This window comes from Buteo buteo, chromosome 10, assembly GCF_964188355.1.
Source record: "Buteo buteo chromosome 10, bButBut1.hap1.1, whole genome shotgun sequence".
NCBI classification, from domain to species: Eukaryota; Metazoa; Chordata; class Aves; order Accipitriformes; family Accipitridae; genus Buteo; species Buteo buteo.
In genome coordinates this window covers 25,188,399-25,213,621 of record NC_134180.1, presented here as the reverse complement: position 1 = coordinate 25,213,621, position 25,223 = coordinate 25,188,399, and the positions used below count along the sequence as shown (strand labels likewise).

Below are 25,223 nucleotides of genomic sequence, written 5' to 3'. Positions count from 1 at the left end.
GGCCTGACACTCTACTTTTATCTACATAGTTAAGAATCTCATCCAATCTAAATAAAAGTCTTTCTGCTGACGACTTCTTGTTTCTCAGATATCATGTCAGGCCCCCAAAGCAGGTATTTGCTGACCAAATTTATTTTGGCAAGAACACCATACAAAGACTGAAAGTTCTGAGGCTCCTCTTTACTTGGCGTTCAGAATACAGAACAGTCCCAAGAAAAGTTTATCAGATACTGATTCATGGATCCATACCTGCTTTTTGCATTCCAGGGTCAGCTTCTGCTGTGACCTTTAAGAAAACCTGCCATAGACAAATACATCTCCTGGTTAGGAATAGAACAGGTACAATAACCTGACCTCTGGAACACTATACACTATCCATTAACGTAACAGAAAAAAATTTAGATATATTTTCAGTACTCCTGCTTATTACACAATCAGAGGTCTCTTATGAAGTACCTAAAAAAATAAAGAAACGAATAAACTAAGATACAAAGAAAGACAGATTTCAGGCTAATGAGTCATGTTCCACAAGGCTAACATGAAGTAAGGCTTGGATCCTTTCTCTACACCCATCCCAAAGACTTTCTGAGTATGCCACAGCATATGTGACTAGGTTTTGAAGGGGATATTAGGAATTAGTAAGATTATATGTTTAAGAACAGGAACTGTCTCAGAAAACATTTTGGGGACTGATGATAAGATCAGCAGGTATTTTAATCTGTCTGTTACCTCTTCAAGTGGTGTGTCTGAAACTCCAAAACTGCTGAGTCCCAGGTCATCCAATGTTTCCTCCAGTTCTCTGAAGAGACTGGCATAAGATCGCTGTTTAAAGTGTTTATTGGGCAAAAGGTAAATGAGTTCCTGACCAATGCTTTCAATTAATTTTGCTTCTGGGATATGATGATGAATTACTTCTGCTAGCTCATTCAGATCTCCTGTGAAAAGTCAAAACAGTGTTCAAAGAATGAATATTTAACCATGCTAAGCATGATTCAAAAGCTGTTGTTTGCACTATACAAAAGGGGACTGCTCTATTACATAACTCACAAATATCTCAGTTAATTCTATAATAGACTGGGCTATGTTGTTAATTATACTCTGGAACTATGTAGCAGGAAACTATTTCAGGTCTGTTAATAAAGCACAAGAAAATCTTCAGGAATATCTACTTAATTTCTTTTCTTAATGTAGAAAAGCCAAAATGACTTTTTCTGAGAAAGCCAGTTTCCTTTGCTCTAAATATGCTTTAGTTTTCATTAAAAAATTACACACTTTGGTGCAGAGCAGTTCAAAACTCAGTCTATACTTCTAAAGCACACAAACTTCCAGTTCATCATCTGTACCTGAGACCACATATACATAAAAAAGGAGCAATGGTAAGCCAAACCACAAAGAAACCTTATCAAATTCATGTTACAATATACATGTTAGACACAAGTACTGAAGAAGTGGGCCTCAGCAGCATTGATCTGTAAAATGAGATTACAGCATAACAGGGGACATAGCTATGTGCGGGAATGCTGAATCACCCCACTTCTTACCATCCAATTCCTGCTCTGGAGCTCCTTCTTTGTCACCGCGTGCACAGCTGGAGCAGGAGCAGGAGCACTGAGATCCACAGCTACAAAGCGACTAGCATGGACAAGCAACAGATACAAAGATGAAAGTGCTTCAGTTGCACGCAAAACAGGATGTAAGAGTTGTCAGCCTTTGAACAGCTTGAGTCAGTGAAAAATATGTCATAACTGGAGCATCTTGAACATATTATACTGAAAGTCAGCTGAGGACTGGATTAAGCAATGCAAAAACCATAAATCCACCTGCACAAAGCATATCTATCAGTTCTACATTGCATGCAAAATACCTGGGAAATGAGATCAGCAGTTGCCATGACTATACAGATCATGTTGCTACTAAGACTGGAAGCACTACTAACAGCAGAAAGAATCCAGATCCTTACTTTTCAAGCTGTGCGATGCTGGTTTAGCTATGGGTAAATGTAGACTCTTCTGGTGTCTGTGCTAGTTACTAGACTACACCATGTTTACAACTAGTGTACTGCAAAAGCAAGCATCAGAAAGACCTGTATATGGACAAAGGTAACTTGATTGGTAAAAGTTTAGACATACTTAACTGATGAGAATGAACTACAGACCACTGAGGGCTTCATATTCACCTATTATTTTCACCTGTCTGGCTGACTATATATATATATATATACACACACATCCAGAGAAGATTTTTCAGAGACTCATGTATCCATATAATTTCATGAAGTGTCATCAAATTTTCTCATTACTTTCTTCATTTTGAAATCAGTTTTGTACACAGCCTCAAGCAGCACTTAACTGCTTTCTACCTTGGTGCAGTGCATGAATACATGTAAGTATTTTTCAGATCACATGTGCAGGGAGAGAACTACATACTTACTGTAGCCCTTCCAATTCTGGTGTTTTTCATCTTGCGAACAAGAGTGAGATAAAAACCAGACCCAAAACAGTTCTTTAGGAATACAGGAGAGCCTGAGCAGAAGAGTTTCCCTTGCGATATGATGGCTACTCTGTCTCCAAGGATGTCTGCCTCATCCATGTGATGGGTTGAGAGGATGATGGTTCTGCCTAGAAAGAACAAGGAGGAAAGTTCAAGGCATGGAGTCTCTCTGAAACTCAAAACTGTGGTTAGTTTTTTGGCAATTAATGCAGGGTTTTCTCTGCACCAGAGCCAGGTCCCAGGTTCCCAAGATTCTTTGTCTGTTCAAAGAATCTTGTTTGCTTGTATTCATATCCCACTACTCATGACAGTTTACACAGCAGGCACATGCTGCATCTATAACAGGTTTTAAAACAAAACAAAACAATTTCTACTCTCAAACCTGTTACCTGAGCGATACTTCAGCAGAAGATCCCAGATAGACCGCCTCGAATATGGATCAACTCCAGAAGTGGGCTCATCCAAGACTACCACTTTTGCTTCACCCACAAAAGCAATGGCAACAGACAGTTTCCTTTGCATTCCACCTACCAGAGGACAGACACATCCAGGAATCTGAGATAAGTTACATAAGTGCAGCGATGTAATTAACACTGCTTTTCAGTGTGAGGTCAAACTGATACATGTGAAACAAAACCCATCCTCACACAAATATATCTGCAAAGTTAAATCAATAGTCACATTTTTCTTCTGAAGTTCAGAACAGCTTTTTCAAACCTTTGTTATTTTTTAAAATATATTTTTTCATCTATGCATTGCATTTTCTGCTTCTTGCCAGAAGCAAAAGCAGGAAGATAGGAGATTTTTATGTTCTCAGGTGAAACTAGCCAACTTTTATAGTTGCAATCAGGACAAACTAATATAAGAACACCTGACTGTTTATTCAAATGAGCTGTTGAATCTGAAAGTGAAATGTGTTCAAATGCACCATGTGGATTTGTACCTTTAGAATGAAAGAAATTACTCCTACCAAATAATACAGTATTATAGAGTACTGATCCAAACAGCAGAGCAGCATGATAGTATAATATTTGAAATAATAGAACATTTTTTTTCTTACATTGATTTATTTTTTTTATATGCTCATTTAAAAATAACAGCTTTAAGTATATTTGAATTTGTTGTATATTTATAAGAAACAGAAGCTTTAGGGACAGGTTATGCCAGCTTTACTATTTGTACAGTCCCATTTACTCTTTGGAGAGTAAAGACCTCCCCAGTGCACAGTGATGTGTCAGGATATGGCCTCAAACATGTAATTCAAACAATAATTGCCTGAAGACAAAGAAAAGGCAGCAGAAAAAGCGTCTTAGAACAATACTGTGGGCACCTGACAAATTCTGAGCCTCTTCATTCCTTTTATGGGTGAGGCCCATGTCTTCTAGCATTGTTTCCAGCTCTTGCTCAGCTTCATCCCTGGATCTCCCTTTCAGTTGAGAGTAAAACAAGATGTGCTCTGCTACAGTAAGGCTATGAAATCAGACAGAAAGACACCAAGGCAATTTAAATGAATAAGCAGATTTTTTTCCCAAGCAGCAATAAATTCACTCTAGCTTTATCTTGCTAAAGGAAGAGAGGCTGGTTTACCCTAAGTCTGGATCACAGATCTTCTTTGGGATCGACACACTTCACTCAGATGTCATACACTCTTTCTCTGCCTTTTCAAAGCAGAACCTGCTACTAAAGGAACAGGTGTAGCAGGCATCAAACTATCCACTTAAGGGAATAAAATGGGAGCTAATGTAAGTAGCTGCATTATGGAAGACAGTCTGCTGTTGAGATGAACACAGGCTGCTGGCAGTGAAGCTGGAAATCACTTGCAAAGGTAGTAAATGGTCAGGTGGTAGTGCAAAATGGGTGCAGAAATACCCTGCTACTGCACTGTCTGCTCAGATTTTTTTGCTTTAGGAGGCCTAAATTATAGTGCATGAATCCCCAGGCTGAACTCCTGCAAACCCACACTGCAACAGAAAACACCAACACCAAGAGTACTGTCATTTTCCTTAGAAACTTCTTTGTTCCCACCTAAATGATGCAGGAGATTTCTGCTGGAGAAGGGCAACACCTACCCCATCTGACTGTTAAGAGCTGGATATGTGCTTCTAAGACATATTTACTGCCAGCACTGTAAGAGAAAGAGACAACACAAACTTTGGGGATGTGTCAAGCATGCAGAGTGGGACCCTGTCCTGGTTTCAGCTGGGATAGAGTTAATTGTCTTCCTAGTAGCTGGTACTATGTTTTGAGTTCAGTATGCAAAGAATGTTGATAACACTGGTGTTTTCAGTTGTTGCTAAGTAACGTTTAGTCTAAAGTCAAGGATTTTTCAGCTTCTCATGCCCAGCCAGTGAGAAAGCTGGAGGGGCACAAGAAGTTGGCACAGGACGCAGCCAGGGCAGCTGACCCAAAGTGGCATAAATGGAGTATTCCATACCATGTGACGTCACATCTAGTATAGAAACTGGGGGGAGTGGGGGCGCGGGGATCGCTGCTCAGGGACTAGCAGGGTGTCGATCGGCAGGTGGTGAGCAATTGCAGTGTGCATCATTTGTACATTCCAACCCTTTTATTATTACTGTTGTCATTTTATTAGTGTCATCATTATCATTATTAGTTTCTTCTTTTTTGTTCTATTAAACCGTTCTTATCTCAACCCACGAGTTTTACTTCTTTTCCTGATTTTCTCCCCCATCCCACTGGGTGGGGGGCGGAGTGAGTGAGCAGCCGCGTGGTGCTTAGTTGCTGGCTGGGGTTAAACCACGACAGACCCTTATTCTTAAAGCTAGTATAGAATGATACTTACTGATTGAATAAGATGTTGTACTGAGGGCACATGCCTAATCTGTGCCGTATGGAGTCCATGTGAGTCTGAATATCCAGACCGCCAATCAGCACAGTTCCAGAGGTAGGTGGGAAGAGGCCTGTCAGTATCGACCTGGGAAAATAAAAATGAGGAAACTCCCACTCTCCTATCTTTCTGTGCCTGATTAGAAAGATGCATTGCATGATTCCACTAGATGGAGCATGATGACTTCTTAGTATGGGCCTCGATGAAACAGTTCCAGTAAAAAGCACACATATAAATACTCTTGCCCTGCTACAGTGAGAATCTTGTGGATCTGCTAATGTAATTTTTGATACACCTGTCTGTATGGTTCTGGTCTGCATTAAAAAACTGTTTTAGTCAGCTACACTGTTTCAGAGTAGTTTTTTCAGCACATTACATCACCCCTATGTACAAATGGGTCTAAAATGAAGCTCGCTGTGACCAAGATAGAGAATAATGGTTTGAGGTCTCCAGTCGCACTGACTTATGCCCTACACCTTTATTTTCTGTAAAATGGAAGGGGGCTGAATGTTATGTTGCAAATAAGTGGAACCTGTTACTAGATTTGGATGAATAATAGATTTTTCAGTTCTGAAAACTTAAAAGCAATAGAAATTTTTGTCTTTATCAGGAGAATAGAAAAACAAATTTACAAAACATTTCAGCATATTAGAATGCTTTTATTTGGGGTTTAACATATTTCTTGCGGAACAATTAAAAAATTAAAAGGCAATTTAAAGTGTATTTGAAATAAGTGTCTTTTTTAATTAAAAAAGCTTAAAAATCTGCTGGGAAAAAATCATAATGAAACACTTCAGTTCTTTCAACATTTGGTGAAAGACTTTGTCACAGACTCATGAAATGTGTTGTTCACCAATTAATCCTACTTTGCCAAATAAAGTTCTGTACAAAGAAAATTAAACATACCTAAAGTCCAGCTTCCTGAGACATTAGGGTTCTAGGATTAGAGGAACATTTTAATCTGGACATGGATCTTGCATATATGTAACCATTTTTGTCTAAAGAGGGCCTATATTTTATACTCCTTTGCACACAGACCAAAAACCGTGACTGATTTAAAGCCAGTTAGAGAAACCAAGAACATGTGGAGCGTGGTGGCTTTCAAATCTTCAGGTCTTTCAGCCAGAAGATCCTTCTCCCTCATTACCTATCAGGAGTTTGGCCATGTGAAATGAATTCTGGGGAAAAGAATTGCTTCCTTCTCTCTAGACTTTCACTTGGTTTTGTCATGCATTGCCTCCCTCCCAGGGCTTTAGCTAATCCAGCATATCTTCTCTTTCCCTAGGGGCAGCATTTCCCTGTCTGGAAAAAGCTTGATGTTGTGCGTCAATCTAGCTGCAGGGGTGGTAGAGAGACAAGGGAAGAGTCAAAAGAAAAGACTGCTCCTCAGGGCAGAGCAACAGAGGACTGCCCTGGATTTGTTTTTTCTGAAATACAGACTTACATGGTCGTTGTCTTTCCTGCTCCATTGTGACCGAGGAAGGCTGTGATCTGGCCCTCATAAAAAGTAATATTCATCCCATCTATTGCTGGCTTGGGCCTGTTTGCAAAAATCTTCACCAGGTTCTGAATGCATACTCCTGGAATCAATCCTGTTGGCTCAGGCTCAAAGAAGGTATTTACTTGAAAGACAAGAAATCAAGAATGAAAAAAGAATAAAAGCACATGTTTTAATCCCAGTTCCAATGATGACACATGAATAAGTGCAGAAGCAACAGCACATACCCAGTAAAATACAGCATCATGTGCCAGAGCCAGATTCTCCAGTCACACCAGTACCAAAGTGAGGCAAGATTTCTAACTGCAGTGCAATTTATTTAGATTCATCCATGTATCAATCACAGGAGAAGCAAAGCCCCTAATCATAATGGTCTGTGGAGAGGTAACTCATTGGATCAGGCGAAGCTGAACATGCTTTCTGTTTTCATTGTGTAGCAGGAAGATTATTTGGGATTGTTGACTGTAGATACTTAGATAGGCTGAGAGATTACATTAAACAAGCAGCAGGTTGCCTTTCTAGCCAGGCTGAAATCTGCCATTCAAATCATCTGCCCAGCTGTGCATTCTTTTACCATGATACTTAAAAAACCCCACATTTTGCCTCTAATCCTGGTAGGTGAAATTTACCCCCTTGCTGAGGCCAGCTCAAGACTTAGGCAGTACCTAACATGAGCACTACATGGGATGGCTTTCTCTCAGGATTAAAAATGTATTATTGTAAATAGCACCATCAGGATGTTTTATTGCATCAGCTTCTAGACAAAACATACTTTGAAGTAAATTAAGCCCTTGGGCAATGTGAATTATGGGAGTTGAGAAATTTAAACTAAAGACCCTGTCCACTTTTGTTTACACAGAATGCTTAAGGCTTTGTAGGGAGGCTTGTTTTGCAACTGCAGTTTACTTAAATTGTTCAGTACCCAGCAGGCCTGTGTGGAGAGCAGCCAATGCCATCTGGGTGAAACCAGCCACACCTCCATCAGTGGCTTGTATGACTATCATTATAAACAATGCTCAGGAAAAAGTCCCAAATATGTTGTAGATGAGAGAGCTGTGTATACTACAGAGCAGCTGAAATAATTCATCTAGAATGGGTAGCATTATTTTAAATAAAATTATGTTTATGACAAACTTTTTGTTTGCTTTGTGAACAAATCTAAGTTTCCTTTTACCCTACTGGGCCAAATACAAACATCCCTGTATTTACAAAAGTTCATACGGAGTCTGGCTAGATAGTTACACATATATTGGCAATTGAGGTACCATCCTTGGTTTAACGTGTATCATGAGCTCAATTCATATTTGCCTATAAGACTCACTGACAAGTTCTAAGGCAAATTCTTTGATGATCTCCCCCAGTATCTGCTTTGTATCATCTGAAGGACACTGGTGGAGGGTTGAGCTCCCTTTTTTTGTGATTCATATTTCTCCATTCTGATCCTATTCCCTCAGTGCAATTTTGGACCTTTTAGGGCTTTCTTCAGAGGTGGCAGCATTTGTGGGGGATGTGGATGGGGCTTTGGTGAAAGCTCTGCTTAACACATATCAAGCAATTAGGACAGATTTACAGTGTGTCTGCCCTGCTCTGCTAACCTGTGCTAATATAGGACTGCACTAGAGTTAAGCCATTAGAACTACTCTCCATTTCCCATCCCATTACTCTTACACGAAGCACTAGCTCTTACATGAAGCCATTTTGGAAACTGTGTCCTTGAACCATACCAGATCTGCTCCTGGCTTCTCCACATGTCTCCCAGTTCCTGGGTGGCTAGCTGAAACGGAAGGCAGGCTTTTTTGTGCAGTGACAGGCAAAGCCCTTCCTCTGTGGCCATAGAGCAACTGGAACCTGGGAGCTGACACATACAGCACCACAAAGATAAGGCAGTACTAGGAGAAGATTGGCTGAAATAACCTTTGCCCTCTGCCTGTCTTTTTTTCTTTTGAAGTCCTGTCCTGTTTCCATTCACCCTGAATGCATATTTTCAGTGCCTACGTGAGGAGCTCTGATGACCCCACTTTTATCTCTAGCTTTTCAAGAGAGTCAGAGTGGGCTGAGAGCTGTCTGTAGTAGTTACTTCTGCTACAGAATCCACATGCATTCCTCTGAGCATCACATACAGAAAACTCCTCTGGCTCTCTACAAAAGATGACATTGGGACTTGAAAACAAGGCAGGCCATTCAGTAATTCCTAGGTGGTGGCTAATGTCAGCATCAGAAAAGGCTGCAGACACACACAGAGAGCACTTCAGATAAATCCCTTTGAAACCAGCCCTTTCCTACAGATACAAGACACACTAAAGATAGGCAAAAAAAAAAGTGGGGGGGAGGGGGACTAAGAGGGAAGAACATTTCTCTCAGCATTAAGATTTTTACTGAAGTCGTGGCTCTGTTTAATTCTACAAAGTCAATGTATATGTCTCTGAGGCTTCCCTCAGCATGAACACTAACTTGCCATAGAAACAGCCTGCATTTGCATGATAAAAAATAAGTTACAGAGCTCTTCTGAAAGGCAGCTCTCTTATTCATGGTGGCTAAAATAGTCTGAGGGACTGTGAATGTAGAGGAATCAGTAAGAGGGTAGCTGGGAGAGTCAGTGCCTCCCCTGAGCTTAGCTCTGGCAGTTGCATGCTATCCTCTGCAGCCTACTGGGCTCTTGTGGTTTGACTCCAGTCACTCCTACATCTAGTTTGTTATGAAGTACAATGAGTATAGTATCTCAGAAGTACTCAGGTTGCTCTCTCTCCTTACTATTAATTTCATCTTTGTCCTGGACATCTGTCTTAGGCTTCCCCTGCTCGCCGGGTTCTTTTTCTCGTTTGTGTTTACATTGTTTGTTTTTACCATCCTTCTCCCTCTGGTTGTCAGTCTTTTCTTCTGGCTTTTCAGGTTCTTCAGATTTCTTTGTTCTGCTTTCATTTTTTTCCCCTTCCACGGCCTTCTGATCCACACAGCCTTCTGACTCCAGACTTTTTTCTATATAAACCAAATGTAACCAACATTTAATTAACCAAAATTTAATTTCCTCTTATCTCTAGAGGTGCTTTGAGGAAAAGGAGGTAGTCCAAAGCCTTGAGCTCTCCAAGAGCATTAATTATCAGGTTAGGAACACAGCACTCAAAGCCATGTAGCTTAAAATCTGCTTCACAGAGTCAGGAACAGATATTTAAGGAAGATGACTGACAATTTTGCAATTATAGACTCAGAGTAGAAGACCCTGACTAATATTAGGTACATGCTTTATATTTTGTCCATGCAGCTGTAGACCAAATTCTTCACCACATGGACAGAAAGGCTATACAAACATTTCCCAGACTTACAGAGAGTGAGAGGAAGAAAAACAAAATTAAAAGGTTAAATGAAAAGCAAACTGCTAAACTGCTACTTAGATTAAGAGACTAGGTCCAGGCCAGAATGCATGAGTTGGTGTTAACTTTTATACAATAATTTCTGGCTTTCCAGTTTGGTCTTAGACCTTGCTGCCATGAAGGAAAATAGTCATATAAAACCACTAATGGGGACAGGCTTGAAGCAGGAAGAACAGTGATGTAAGAAGAGGGAGCCCCTGCAGGAACTGTTTACATAACACAAATTCAAGCCTAGAGTGCAACTAGCAAAACTGTAATTTATCAGATGGTCTAGGACTTAATTTTGTTGTGAAATTCCACTGTAACTTTCTGCTATAAGAAATTTTGGCCCATAAAACTGTATAAAATTACCTGGTGCACAAATAGCAACATAAACAAGTTCACCATGTCACCTAAAATGGCAAAGTGGGAGATACAAAAGTGCACTGATAGAAGTAAATTTTAAAAATATCAAGATAATTTATGAGTTTAGCTTTATTTTCAGCTGTGCATTTACATTATCTGATATTTTCTTATCCAGTTTTCTTCCCAACACATTAACCAGTTATGATAAATTAGGAAAATGCTTAATATTACCCTTGAAGGAATGATAAGAGTTGAGAAAAGTTCTACAGTTGTTCAAGTAAGCTGAGGCACTGAAGAGTCTTAGTTCTTCAACTAGTTAAGAATCACATGCCTCCTACAAAGGAATTAATCAGAGATGACCTTTCCAACTGTCCCTGCTTGAGAAAACCCAAGGCAATGTTTTGAAGAAGAAAGGATGAAATAAGTATCAGCACACTCAGGCTAGCTGACATAATAATGGAATAATTCCGATCAGAAAGGATTTCCAAAGATCTCCAGTTCAATCCTCAAAAAAATAGGGCCAAATCAGATTACAGTGACTATCTCCAAAAAATGAAGTTTTCACAACCTTTTTGAGAAACCTGTTCCAGTGTTCTAACTACCTTCAAAATAAATAATTTTTTCTTATATTAAATCAGAATTCCTGTTTTTCAGCCTACATCCATTGCTTTTCATGCTTCCACTAGGCATATCTGAGAAGTCTAGCTCTATCTTAGCTTTCTCTCTTAAGGCTGAGCAGATCCAGCTCTCTCAGCATCTCCTCGTATATTATACGCTCCACCTCCTAATCCACTTGGTGGCTCTTTACTGAGGTCCCTCCGGTAACTCTATGTCTTCCTTTCAATGAGGATCCCCAAACCAGACAATACAGTACACCACATGCAGCCTCACAAGTGCTGACTAGAAGGGAAGAATAACTTCCCCTGAACTGATGGCTATACTCTTGGCTAATAAAGTCCAGGATGCATCTGGTCTTCATAGCTACACAGGCACACTTGATGGCTCATGTTCAACATGTTATCAGCCAGACCTTTTCTACACAGCTGCTTGCCAGCCAGGTGGTGCCCAGTCTGTACTGTCCTGTGGAGTTATTCCATCCCAGACACAGTATTATGCATTTACTTTTGTTAAACTCCATGAGGTTCCTATAAAGCCAATTCTCCAGACAGTTGAGGTCCCTCTGAAGAGTTGCCCTGCACTCCACTGTTGCCTCCAATTTGGTACCTTCCACAAAGTTGCTTTTGGTGCCCTCTATCCCATCACTTAGGCTGTTAATAAAGTCCTTAAACAGTATTAAGTCCTTAAACAGTGTCAGACCCCTGCCACTAATAAGTGGTCCCCAGTTATGCTTTGTACTGCTGATCACAATCCTTTGGGCCCAACGGTTCAGTCAATTTTCTACCCACTTTAGTGTTTACTCAAGCAGCCTGTATCTCATCAATTTGGCTATCGGAATACTACATGAATCCACCCTGAATTCCTTGCTAAAGCCAAGTTAAATGGCATCCACTGCTTTCCCTTTGTCCATTGATCCAGTCATCACAGAAGAAAATCAAACTGGTTAGGCAAGATTTGTTCTTGGTAAATCCACGTTCATTATTTCCTATCACCTTGTCCTTCATGTTTTTGGGAATGGCTTCCAGAAGGATCTACCTCTTAATCTTACCAGGGACTGATAAGCATCAGCAGAACTAGGATGTGAGCTGTGGAAGGGACTGCAAGATTGCCCCATTTTTTCCTCAACAGTGAACTGTTAGAAGTTCAGTTATCTGATGTAATGTCACGTACAAAATAAACTCTAGGTTTCACTTAAGCAAAATGTTTTGTCTAAGTAATCAAAAAAATGCTATTAAAAACTCATAAAATAAAAAAACCTGGCAAAAAAGTAAAAAAAAAAAAACCTGACCCACCTGAACAACTGAATATTTTGGGGCTTTCAAGCCTTCTCACAACCTTTAGTTTGGGTACTAAGAAATCATGAGTCTGCCTTGTATTGGAAATAAATTAAAGAACACACAGAACTTATGAGGTACTAAGGTAACCAGAAAATGGATTTAATTTCTACTAAATTTTGGCTTAAACTAAATAAATAGGAAATGTTAAAATCCTGTAAGTAACTGTGCTCCAAATCTGAGATATTCAAAAGAGCTCTGGTGCAGGATACGCTGAAATTCCACAGAAAGTCAATGAGATGTAGTGGCTGACATCTGGGTCTTCGGAAATTTTCCATTCATCTAAAAACATGCTCTAAGTTCTCCTTTGGCTCTTTCCTTCTCCTTCCTGGACAGTCAAATTCTAAGCTGGTGGGCAGCATTTGCAAAGCCAAAGGAGGTAACAGACTCCATAATATCTAGATAAGCCTCTACCATTCTGAATACCCTCACAGCGAGTCTAAAGGAAAACCTGTTCATTCCCTCAGAATGCACCAAAAGGCAAAGCCTCTTCACAAAAAACAATGTTATAACCTCCTCTTTTCTGATCAAAACATGTGAGCAGTGAATGTATTATCAACATGTTCACAGAAAGGATTAACTCCCTTCCGGTTTATAGGTATCACCGAGATGAGACTGCCTTGTCAGCAGTCTGTCTGAGTTGATGAAGGGTAAGAATGGTAATGAGAAGACTGAAAAAAATATTTCTTCATCTGTCATTTTGATTGGTTTCACTGTTACCTTGCAAATTTAAGACAGATTTCAAGCCTCTATTCCAGACATTAATCATCAGTCTGCATTAACTCCTATTTAAATACAATCACCCACATGTTGTTCTTAACTACTCCAGTATCAATGCACAGAAAAAAAAAATCCACAAAAGCAGGATTTTTGCACTCATCCACGTTGGTCCAAGGGTGGCATAAATTTTGATCTTGCTTACAAACCCAAAGTAAACAAACTTAAATTAGTGTCAAACTAGGTAGAAAAGAATCAGGTTTAGAAAAATGGGGAAGCCTTAGCGTAAATAAGATCAACATTCTACTTCATTTTGGCTCATTTCACAGATGCTGTGTTGAGCAATAAGAACTCCTTGAATGTCTCAAAAGGTGTTGGTTAGAGAGTGGGGGTTTGATGTTGCTTGTTAACCCATGCTTTAAAGGCTCTCAGATGGAACAGTGACTCACCTCTAATAACTCCAATAATAGCAGGCCACTCAAAGTTCAAAGGCACCTGCTGAGATTCCCAGTGTGTAGCTGGGTGTATTTACACCAGCCCAAGTAATGGAAATGTTACGTAGTCACCTCTAAGCGGATCAGTGGTTTTGAAGTTATTTCTAAACACCAAAGTTTTAAAAGAACTTACCATCAGCAGTTGCTGTTTTCTCAGCTTTTGGGTTTCTAGAGCCAAGCCAGTAAGATTCCTGCACAGGGAAATACCAAGGCTGTGGTAGCCCATAGTCTCCTGAAACAAAAATAAGTAGGTAAAGTGCACTTCATAAACACATTCCTTGGTAGGCACAAATTCATCTAGGTAAAGTCTGAGCTATAATTATAAACATTTGCAGTCCTAGTGTTGCATATCAGAAGGTCAAACCATCCACCAAATACCTGACAGAACAGATTTTGTTTGCAGATTTTTTTTTTTCTTTTGGACAGGAGTAAAATATTCAGAAAATATGTGATCTGATTGGCCATACCTTTTCTTAAGTAGAATGTGGTTTAATTACAGAATGAATCTACTCCCTACATGGGGACAATTTGAATCTTCACCAACCAGGCAGCAGCTGTCAAGGAACACCCTGACTACTTAAGATAGGATCCCAGGCTCACTCAGGGATTTTCTTCTAAGGCCCACTTAACACTTGAGAGTTGACATGAGTGAAAAGCTTATTATATTTACACTTAATAGCCTGGGCCTGAATTCACAACTGGCAATGAGAAAAGAGACTCTGGCTATTATTTCAGCACACAGCCTTGCAGGAAAAGTGACAACAGAGCAATCCTTTTCTTAAGCAGAAATGGGCTTTTTTGGTTACAGTTTGATTCTGTTTTGAAAATACAAGGTACAATAACATTATCAGTTCTTGTCAGGCCAGACTAGAGCTAGTGCAAGTCAACACTGTTTTCCTGGATAATATTGATTTATAGAATGCAAGGATTTGAGCTGCTATGTTTAAAACTGGCATCCTTGTGAACCCAGATGTTATTGGTCTTGTGCTACTTACTCAAAATAAGTAAATGGATTTGTAATGCTCACTGAAAGATGGTCAGTTTTTCTATATTGAAACCCACTGTTTATGAAAATGTCTGCTTATTTTTGACTTACCAAAAATGCCCTGTATTTCAGGCGACCACTTGTACTCCCATTAGCGTACACAAACGCTCTGTCTGCATCCATAAGCAGTTTGCCTTGCACTTGTTATGGACTGGATTATACCCCTTTGAAGCTGGTGGCTAAAACAACTGCTTCTCATTCAGGATGAATGCAAAACCCAAGTAAACTCCATTATGGAGCAGAATGCTCAAATAGCCAAAGGTCCAGTGTGCCAGTGGGTGGTTGGTTGCAGAGAAAACTTGAGCAGGATCTGAACCATACAGTTCAAAGGGGAACTCATAGGGATTATCTAGGGAACTCATATAGTAAGCTCAAAGACTACAGCATTAATTTGGTAGGTCTGCATGTGTGTGATAAAGAAATGCTATGAGAAATTCCACAGGAACAGAGGAGCAAAAAGCCAAGGAGACACTCAGAGCAAATACTGGGAGGAAATGAAGCTAATGAATAGAAGCCCTGGGAGGCGTTACTTTTGTGTATAGCACTGGCTGAAAAAAACCAACTTGGATCTATGAGCAAAGAAACTCACATTGTTTAATTCCTGCTGTGTTCATGGCAATAGTACATTGTCCATTCTTTTTTAAATAAACAGAGTTGCAACATGGGCTTCTCCAAAGAGGAACTTTTAGTAAAGTTACTGCAAATCAGCTTTGAAAATAAGTATATTAAAATTGCACTAAACTTCTTTGTGAGGACACATTTTTTAAAAACAGAAAAGGCATTAATTTGGTGTAGCATAGCTCACTTTGGTAGGGACAAAACCAAAGCATAGGTCAAACTTTAATTTTGAAGCAAAATATCCTCAGACACATCTAAAACCATTTAACAAATCCTTATCTTTTCTTGATTTGGATTAACTATCATTAGTGATGTGTGCAGACAAGCACCATCTTACCCTATACATCATTAATTTTCCTTCATAACTAGAAACCCTGCAATTTCTCAAATTCTGAGTAACCACTCAAGCAAAAAAAAAAAAAAAAAAAAAAAAAAGAAAAAAGCCATCTGCCAAGAAACACATTCTGGAACTGCAGTTCACATGTGGGAGTAATAAATTAATGAAAAGAAAGCTCACTTGCTTGGACAGCATAAGAATCTGCATTTATTATATTGTAACAATATTCAATAAGAAGTAAGATAATCATTTAATGTACAAGGACAAACCATTTTCTCACAAAGAAAATTCCCAAACTTTTAAACTGATAATCCTTTTGTGAACTCACACTAAAACCAGGATGCTCATTTAGAAATAAAATAAATCCACACAGGAACTTTCACAGCTGCCTAGGACACAGTATATGTCTCAGAAAATAGTACCATCCTTTAAGAAACAGTGGGCCTAATGTGACCATAGTATATATGTGAACTAGAACTGTTATTTCTATATTTTCAAAAATCTTAAAAATTCTCACTAGAAATGGTTGAAATCTCTCGAAAGAAAAATATGTACACAAATTGGGTTTTAACAGATATTTTTTAAGACCTATTTTCTATTTAAATTTTAAAGCAGGACTAGAAATTGCATTCTCCTTCTTACTCTTTCCTCCTTCCCCATTCTTTTCAGGACTAAAATAAGAGAAAGGAAAAAGAAAGAGAGAAAGTGGAAGCCCTGAATAAACCAGTGGTGCTATACTGGATTAGACTCACGGTCTACAATGTCAAATACCCTTTTTCTGACAGAGAAATACTCAGAGACTGATTAGACTAACATAGTTTACAACAACTACCACTATTTTGTATGAATAAGAAATTGACATACCTGGAAAAACATTATCAAGATACCAAGAAAGTATTCCATAGAGAAAAGCATCAAAAAGCATCATTTTGATGGAAAAAAGAAAACTATATTCATCTCCTTCCAAGGGACTGGTTCTGATGTTACCCCACTGTAGGCCAAGACCTTGCTCTTCGTAGCGTGACAAGTATTCTGTACCAAAACCAAAGGCTACTTGAGAGACCAAACTCTGGAATAAAGGAAAAATTACATTCAACTCAGACAGATGGACATTTTGTAAAGCAAGCACAACAGAAGATGACCTTTAGAGACTGGACTTCAAAACTTGATAATGCCTAACAAATGATCAGGGAAAAGTGGTTTCACTTTTATATTGGACTAGGATATTTAATCCTCTGAACAGTGGCAATCCTAACTATTTAGCCATAATAGACTGAATTCAACCTTGGCTGTATTTCTTTAGCTACTAGGCAACCTTCACAGCTTGGTTTTTTCCATTAGTATCTCTGTTCAGAAAATACTATAGATGAATCTAGAAGTTTGCAGTGTACACCTTTGCCTATCTTGGAGAAACAAAATATTTCCTGAGTGTATGGGGCAGGGCCACTGTAAGTACCAAGACAGAAAGTACACCAGATGCTGAGGATAAGGAAAACCACAACCATCCCCTCCCCTGGTGTGTCTGCTACCTGGTTCTCACACAACAAACTAATAAACCAGTATAATACCCAAACATCCTCTTCAATGTTGGATTGCAAAAAAACAGAGCAAGAAGTGATATAGTGCTGTTTCACAGGGTATGTAGTTCAGCCAGGAATGCCAGATCTTAGGAAAATGAGGGGACAAGAGGGATCCTAACAGCAGCTTTTAGTGAGGCACTATCATAGTGTGCTAAGTAAAAAATATTTGGTTTTCAACAATATATTTATTGTTCAATTACTTTACCTGTCCTGAATTTTTTTTTTTCAGACTCCCTACACATGTGTACCCCACCCCTTATCCTTTCTAATTAGCTCTTTTTCAGAGACTAACTTTGAACAACAAATATAAGACCAAACGTATCAGGAACAGAGAAGAATATTCATGACTTGTGGCCAGCAAATATCCTTTCTTACATGGATGCCGCCTCCTTCACTTTAGGGTGAGAAGAGAGGTGTCTTTCTGCTTAGACTGTATGCTAGTCTCAAGATTTCTTCCCAAATCAGAACCTGTCAGAGGCCAGCCCTACTCATTTCCTGACTTAATGACAGGATCAAGTTTTGCACTTTATTGCCTTAATTGGTAGAACTGAAAACGGTATATACTACATCTGTACAGTACATCAGTTAAGAAAGCCAATTCATAGCCATATTTACACTTAGTTACAGCTTTTAAAGTGTTTTGTTTTCTTTTTCATTAGATTTCCTAGTGTAAGAGGAGAAGACAGTACTTCTCTTTTACCTAGGTTGTTAGAATGCTCAGCAAAGATGGGGAGGCTGGATTCAAGCACCCACTCCCCTTCCTGATTGATTGGGCAACAGAAAATCAGTCTGAATAATTTTGTAAGTTCACAGTTCCATTTCAAAAAAACAGCAAGAAGTTTCCAGCTCCACTGAATTAATTGTTAAGTATCTTACCTATAATGGAAAAGAACCAAGAAGAAAGCACTGCATGGAGAATGTCTACAACTTCTTAGATGGAAGATATTTCTCAGAGCTTTGGAACTTGGGTTCAAATCCTAACTCTATGTTCAGGTAAAGAAGGAACATGAACCTGAGGTCTTCTCATCCTTAGATATTACCCTGTTAACTAGGTTATAGCACGTAAGAAAGATAACCAAACCCATTTCATGAATTGCCTTTGTATTTATTAAGCATATCAGAAGAAAAAGTTGCTTTGACTTATAAGGAGGTGTTTTGAACATTATGCTAATTTCCTAGCATTCAAAAAGTAAAGTAAATTTTATTGAATTTTCTAAAAGCCATGAAAATATTTCTTGGTCACTAGGCCTGCTAAAGGCTTATTCACTTGCAATCCCTAATTATTTGAGAGAGATTCAGAGGTCTCCCCCTCTCTGAAACAAAAAAGCAGAGAGGAATAGGTGTGCAATGCTTTATTACTCATATATGCACAGTGAGAAGGGCAGCTAAAATTTGAACCCAAAGATACCATATAATCAGTGAAAGGCTTACTGCTAGGATCTTCAGATTAACAGTCATGCGGTCTTGCCAGACAAAGCAGACAATGTGGGGCAGGTACAAGGTGAAGTAGATGACTCCACTGCAGGCAGCTGCCAGATTTGCTTTGGAGAAGAAGGTGCTGAACAAGAAACACTGCATTATGGTGGCTGTGGTGAATGTCAGCAGGAATAGAAAGAAGAGAAGTGGACTGCTATAATGTAGTACTTGTCCAGACTGTAAGCAAAAAGAAAACAGAAAAATTTAGTAGTATTGCCCGTTTCTGAACTAGCAGAAAAGGTCAGAATTGCCATTGACATGTAACATGTAATGAGTAATAAGCCAGCCTTTCTTACCTAATATGAGTTCTAACTCTCCCAGGCAGTAATGTTTCAACACCCAAGGTCATTACAATAACAAATCCTTCATCTAACTTCATCCCTGCTCTCAGATTGTGACTTCAGGTTAGTACAATAGGCTGTGGAGTTCATATGCATATTTGATGACTGAATTAAGATCATAACTGATCACAGGGGCATTCTGTCCCCGTCTTAATAAGCAAATGATTCCAAGCAAGATGTGCCTGCTTAGAAATTCATACATTTTAAATAAAACTATTTGAATTATCATAATAAATTTTCATTGATCTCTTCTCATCTTCTCCTCAGTCCACTTGCTCAATGTGCAGGAAAGACAATGTAAGGAAGCCCGACAAAATGCATCTTAAAAATCCCCCAAACAAACAGGAAAATTATAAAGCTTCTGCACCTAATGATATTCAAACTCCAGGAGGGTATCACATCTGAGGAATCCAAGTTTCTCAGAAATCCTTGTGTACTAAACTACCCACTGGGTGAACTTTTATTGACCTTTCTTCCTTGGAGCTTTTGTAGATTAAACACTCCTTATCAAGAAGATCATGGACTGCTATTATGTATTTACACCTAAAAACCAATGTTGAGACCTATTTATTAGGCTCAACTTTGTTTTGAGCCTTAAATAAGGTTCAAATAGGTCTATAAGGCTATGAATAGGTCTCAACATTGTTGCAACATCCCACTGGGCCTCTGAGACTGATTTCTTTATCAACAGTGATAACAATCTCTCATAAGAATGTATTTACAAAGGTGCCTCACACTGGCATAGTGAAATCCAGGAAAGGAAGTGAATCAAAGGTATAAGTACACTCCTCTCTGGTATTAATTACCTCCTGATTTTTAATTAAACCAGTGTAGCAAATAAAGTAAGCTTTCTCTACCCACCCAAGCTGTAATGGAACTGCAAAGAACTAGAACAACTCATCAGGACAGGCTGATAAAATAGAGTGGATTGAACCCTCGCTATGCATTTATACCAATAGCAGTTCCCCACATCAGAAAAGATGCAAGGGCATTCTTCCCTATCAAAATGTTAGAGATTAATAAAACTAAATGTAGCAGCTAGGAGGAGCTTGGTTCTCAGGTAACAGAGATAAGAGATAGTACTTAGAGACAACATCCAAACTGTCCCGAAAAGTTACAAAAATTACAGCAACTCTGAGTTACAGAAGTAAAAGTTTGTTGGTGTTTGTTTTGGTTGTGGTTTTTTTTTTCTTTTTTTCAGGCTTTCCTGAAAGTTCTGTCCTTGCAGTCTTTTTCCATTGAAATAATGGCATAATTTCTAAGCAGGCAAGCACTGAATATTACAAATGAATCATATATGGCGAATTACAAGATTAAAATTCTTCATATTATGATCCCTTCTATTTAAAGCAACAATTATTATTTATTGAGAGATCTGCCTCTGTCTATAGGAAATAAAATATATAATCAGCTTGATGTAGTGTTCTGTGGGGGATCTCAAAATAAATCTTACCAGTGAATTTATCTTTCTGTCTCTGCCAAGTGCTGATGCTGTCACGAGGTCTGCTTAGAAAAATGTGCCTGCTACGTGCTGCAATCAGAACAGGCCAGCAGCCATTCACATCTCTTTATGAATGGCTACTGTTCTTCCTCAACAGCAAACTGGTATCAGCAGTGCAAACAGAACAGTGAGTTTGAAAGTGGCAATCCTTACCATAATCAGTGCTGTGAGGAGGAACGTGCTCACAGCCATCATGACAAAGCTGTCTAGGAACCAAGTGCACCAAATCACGCCATTAGTTATACCCCTGTTCTTCATAGCCTCTTTCAGACGCATTTCCTTCTCCAGCACTATGCTCTTCACAATCATGGAAACGGAATATATCCAAGCTAGCACCATGAAGATGGGAAAGGTGCGGTTTAAGGTGATCATGAAGCTACCAAAGCAAGAAGGGAGAAATGTATTAAATTCAGATAAAACAGAGAAATATTGAGATGAAAAGCAAGAACAAAAAGGAAAAGGAGTGGGGAAGAATGCATTTATCAAATGTGGGACTGGAAATTCTCAGTCTGAACTTCAATAACACGTTGCTGGTGAACTTCACAAGCTACCTAAATAGTAAAGAACTAATGGTTGCTACACTCCCATGAAACAGATAAATGTTATTTCTATTTTACAAAGAGGTTCTAAAGGTTACTGAAGGCTATAAAACATGTGGTGGCTCATGAAAATACATCTCTCTTCACAGTGAATCGCCATAATTCTTTTACTATGATGTACAAAGAATATTTTAAGATATATGCTAATGTTAACAATTTGGGAGTGTCACTGTGGCTTTATGCTCCTAAAACTCACTGGCAAAAGAATTAAACAAATTAAGCATTGAAAGCATCAGATGCTGCCAGCAAGGCTGTTGAATTCATACAAACCATGACTCAGGGAATGAACTGTGACTGTCCCACATAGTACCATTTCCAAAATGACAGTGCTGGGACAGGCTGCGGTGCGTGGCCCTTCATGTGCTGTGATGAAGGTGCTGCTCCCTTTCTCTGTCCCTCCCCCCATATTCTATGGCTGGTCAGCCCTGGAAGATGATCCTTGGTGAAGCACTGCCCCAAGTGTGCTGTCAGGGTGAGGAAGAGATTTGGGGGTAAAAAAGCTGAAAATATTTTGCATTAATTTGGGATTGCAATTTTTCAATTAAATTACCCCAGAACCCAAATGGACTTAATTCTTTAAAGCCCAAAAGCTTGGAGCTGCAAAAACCAAAAAGGAGCAAAAAATCTTCAGCTTCCTAAATCTGACCCCTACAGAACTACATTTTTGCCATATGCTATCATAGCTACTCCATTGTCAAAACAAATGGAAAATCTTCACGTTACCAAAAATTCCTGAAGAGCAATCTGGCCTGCTGACACAAAGCCATGCTTCTGTGGAATGGCCTGGGCTACACTGGGTTTTGCCTGTTGGTGGACACATGTAACCCAGCACAAGGCCATGCATAGCACAACATACATGTTTACCATGAGGATGCGCTTGCTTCACTTAAGCAGGCTCTCTGCAGAGGCCATCACTGGGTTTGGATATCAGCCCTGAACTGTGTGTGGCTGCTGCAGGCTTCAGAGAACCTTTGCACAGATGGGGTTTCTGCCTCAGCACTATTCTCAGTGGGGAGGAAATAAACAGCAGGCTTGCCAGGGCAACATTTTGTCAGACTAACAGATAATGACTGATGGGAATGACAGGTCAAATTATGTATGTCTGCAGTCTACCGTTATCTGAAGTACTAGCATTTGCCTGCACAGAGCGCGCTGACAGAACTATGAAATTATTTCTATAGTGGTTTTTTTTTTTCTCCTCTGGAGTGACTTGTATACCAAGACAGCTGCAGTAGCACAGATTGCAGCAATGGAGCAGGCACACTGTGAACAGGGAAGAGGCACCGCTTCATAAAATCTGGAGCACATGTGATGGTTCAGGCAGTGCTAATGGGGGCCACAGCATTCACAGCCCCTCTGCCTCCATGTAGCCATGAAATCTCCACACCCAGGAGCACAGTCCCTTTCTTTTCTCATTACAGAGCAACAAACCACCTCTTTCTTCTTTAGCTTCTTTATTCTGCTCTTCACCAGGGAAGGAAACTCCTGGTGCCTGCAATAATGAACTGCAGCCACAGTCCTGGAATCCTTTGCTAGATTCATGTGAGATTTAAGACAAGAAACAGTCAATCTGCATAAAAAACATGGACAGGAATTAGGGAGAAGGTTAAAGGACACCAGGTTATTGTTGAACACTAGCATCCACAAGGGAAAGAAAAGGGTTGATGTTAACAGAAACAAATGCTATATATCCAGTTTAATTGCAGATACTAGGCAAGTAGTTATACATGGAATCCTGTTTAGGGATCTGGTTAGGATTTTAGTAAGAAAGAGTTACAAGAGCCTAAATTTCTTGGGATTCTGCAAGGCCTGTAGGTGTCTTCAAAGACCAAAAACTACAGCTTTGTGTATTGGTATATCTAGACATGATTAAGTCTAGGGTTAGGGTTTGGTAATACACTTGAAGAGACGAGGTTGTTTGATTCTTCAAGACTTACAGAGATAGCAAGAGAGGTACCAATTCCATTGGGACAAGCATTTTCTTTTTCTTTAGGAAATGATTCTTTGGATATAAAGAAAGGTGTTTAGAGATTAGGGAAAAGAAGCTTACTATACTTCAATGGATTCTGCACAGTTAACTGAAGGATGCAGTATTTGTTCTAACATGGGTCAGTGCTTTGTATTCAGTTTTGCTACAGGCGCTGGTCATATGCTATAGCATGAGACTTAGTTTTAGTTAGATAAAAACTTTTTAAAAGATCACATTTTTGCTGGGTCCTGTGTAAACACAGAGGTAGTTCAAGGGCTGATGCTGTTAAGGATCAAAGCATTATAGTTGTGGTGCCCTGTTGACAATGGATTCTTGGCTGTAATCAATATGAAGGTTTAGGTTAGGTTATTATTACTGCCTGGAAAAGTAAGGCCAAAAAGTCCCAGATGATTTTTTTTTTATTTTGCATGATATGCAAAATTGGAAGAAAACCGCTGCTTTTAAGGGGCCAATTTTGTGTTCATTTTAGGTCTGGACACTGCTTGCCTAGATGCAACAAAGGCCAGGATTGGGATTAGGGGTAGCATTTTGGCAAAGGTAGCTTCTGGAGTCTGGGTTATGACAGGATAAGAAGAATAAATTCATTCAGTTATGTCTCAGTTACTGCTCTTGCATATATACCTTAGGACTACGGTTAGAACCGGTGCTTGAGAGTCTTAAAGCACCCAGCAATCCAAGTATTCATCAGAATTAAGACAAACTGCTTTTACTCACACATCATCCACAAAACATGGATATGGCATTTGCTGCAGATAAATTCCTAATGGCACATCAGTGTTGGTCTGGGTCTTTATAATCCCATGCTCAATCATGTCTTGAAGATATGCAAAGCCTCCCCAGATATAACGTAAATCATCCACAGGATCAGCTCTTGGACCAGGATCCCAGTACCTCAAAAGAAAATTCACATGGAAATCATTTGGGTAAACAGTGGCTTTAGGGCAGGGGCAGATGGGGAAAATAAATAAATAAATATTAGCTACTTAAATTGTAGGGGCAATGCCTGGAGTTGTCTTTTCTAGATTTTGCTCTATCAGGCCACAGTGCTTGAGCAAGTATATGACCTGGAAAGTTCTTTTGTTTCCTTTAATTTTCTCTACGCTGACGCAGAATAGCAATTTTGGCCAAAAATGTACATAAATTAATCATGGAGCACAGTAACTGTTCTAGAATAGAAATAACTGTATTTGGAATACAGTATTCTTGGAGATGAAACTGGAACAGCTAGACTACAACTACAACACCATTATATTCATCCATGTAGACAATCCTGAGAAATTATTTCTGCTGTCCCTTTAAGTGAGTCCATTTGAGGGGAACTTGAGGAGGAACAACAGAGAAGTTCGGCTATCCAGGTGGAGGACAGCTGGGTCACAATCCACGTAGGACTTCCTTATCTGCCTCTCCCAGTGATGGATCCAAGCAAAAACTTAAGCAGATTACTGGATAGTTACCGAATAGATTCTGAGCAGAGTCAATCCCTTTGCAATGTATCCATGCACCTGCCCACTGCCTGGCCTATCACAAGAGTGATACCACTTGTAACTAGAGATGATTGTGCACAGCATTACATACTAACAATTGGAGAATATTGTTGCATTTCATGCATGTATCCAATGCAGGTTCTATATATCGTTATGCCTCTCATATTCATGTTATGGCAGGCAAGAACTGAGAAGGAACCATCACTTACCTGTCTTTGATTTTGTTTGTTTTCTCCACTGCATCTATGTCCATCCGGATCTTATATTTCACATGTGGTGGAAGACTGCTGGTTGTAGGCTCTATGTCTGGAAAAACCACACCAGCCCAGAATTTGTTTTCTTCCAGCAGATGAAGGGCTTGATGAGTCAGCTGAGTTTCATCGAGATAGCCTTCAAATTTATCCAAGGTCAAGCACTACAAATAATCACAAAGAGAAAAATCACATAAGAATAAGCTGTAAGAGGCATACATTAAAGCAAACATCAGTGGTTGAAAACAGAAAACGGAGGTAGGTTCATCTGAAGTAGTTGTTATTTTCA

General features: G+C 39.3%; 1 protein-coding gene across 1 annotated transcript in view; it reads right to left on the bottom strand.

Moving 5' to 3' along the window:
- The window catches only part of ABCA4 (ATP binding cassette subfamily A member 4), a 72,082-nt gene that overhangs the window by 23,952 nt on the left and 22,907 nt on the right, over positions 1-25,223 (bottom strand). Inside the window, exons 11-25 of the mRNA XM_075038962.1 lie at positions 24,893-25,098; positions 23,914-24,090; positions 20,764-20,986; positions 18,724-18,945; positions 16,577-16,781; positions 13,846-13,944; positions 9,588-9,812; positions 6,783-6,960; positions 5,294-5,425; positions 3,821-3,960; positions 2,880-3,017; positions 2,431-2,618; positions 1,542-1,632; positions 730-935; positions 250-298 (exon numbers count right to left, since the gene is read on the bottom strand). Of these exons, the coding sequence (XP_074895063.1) occupies positions 250-298; positions 730-935; positions 1,542-1,632; positions 2,431-2,618; positions 2,880-3,017; positions 3,821-3,960; positions 5,294-5,425; positions 6,783-6,960; positions 9,588-9,812; positions 13,846-13,944; positions 16,577-16,781; positions 18,724-18,945; positions 20,764-20,986; positions 23,914-24,090; positions 24,893-25,098 (2,479 nt within the window). The remainder of the gene's footprint in view (positions 1-249; positions 299-729; positions 936-1,541; positions 1,633-2,430; positions 2,619-2,879; positions 3,018-3,820; positions 3,961-5,293; positions 5,426-6,782; positions 6,961-9,587; positions 9,813-13,845; positions 13,945-16,576; positions 16,782-18,723; positions 18,946-20,763; positions 20,987-23,913; positions 24,091-24,892; positions 25,099-25,223) is intronic.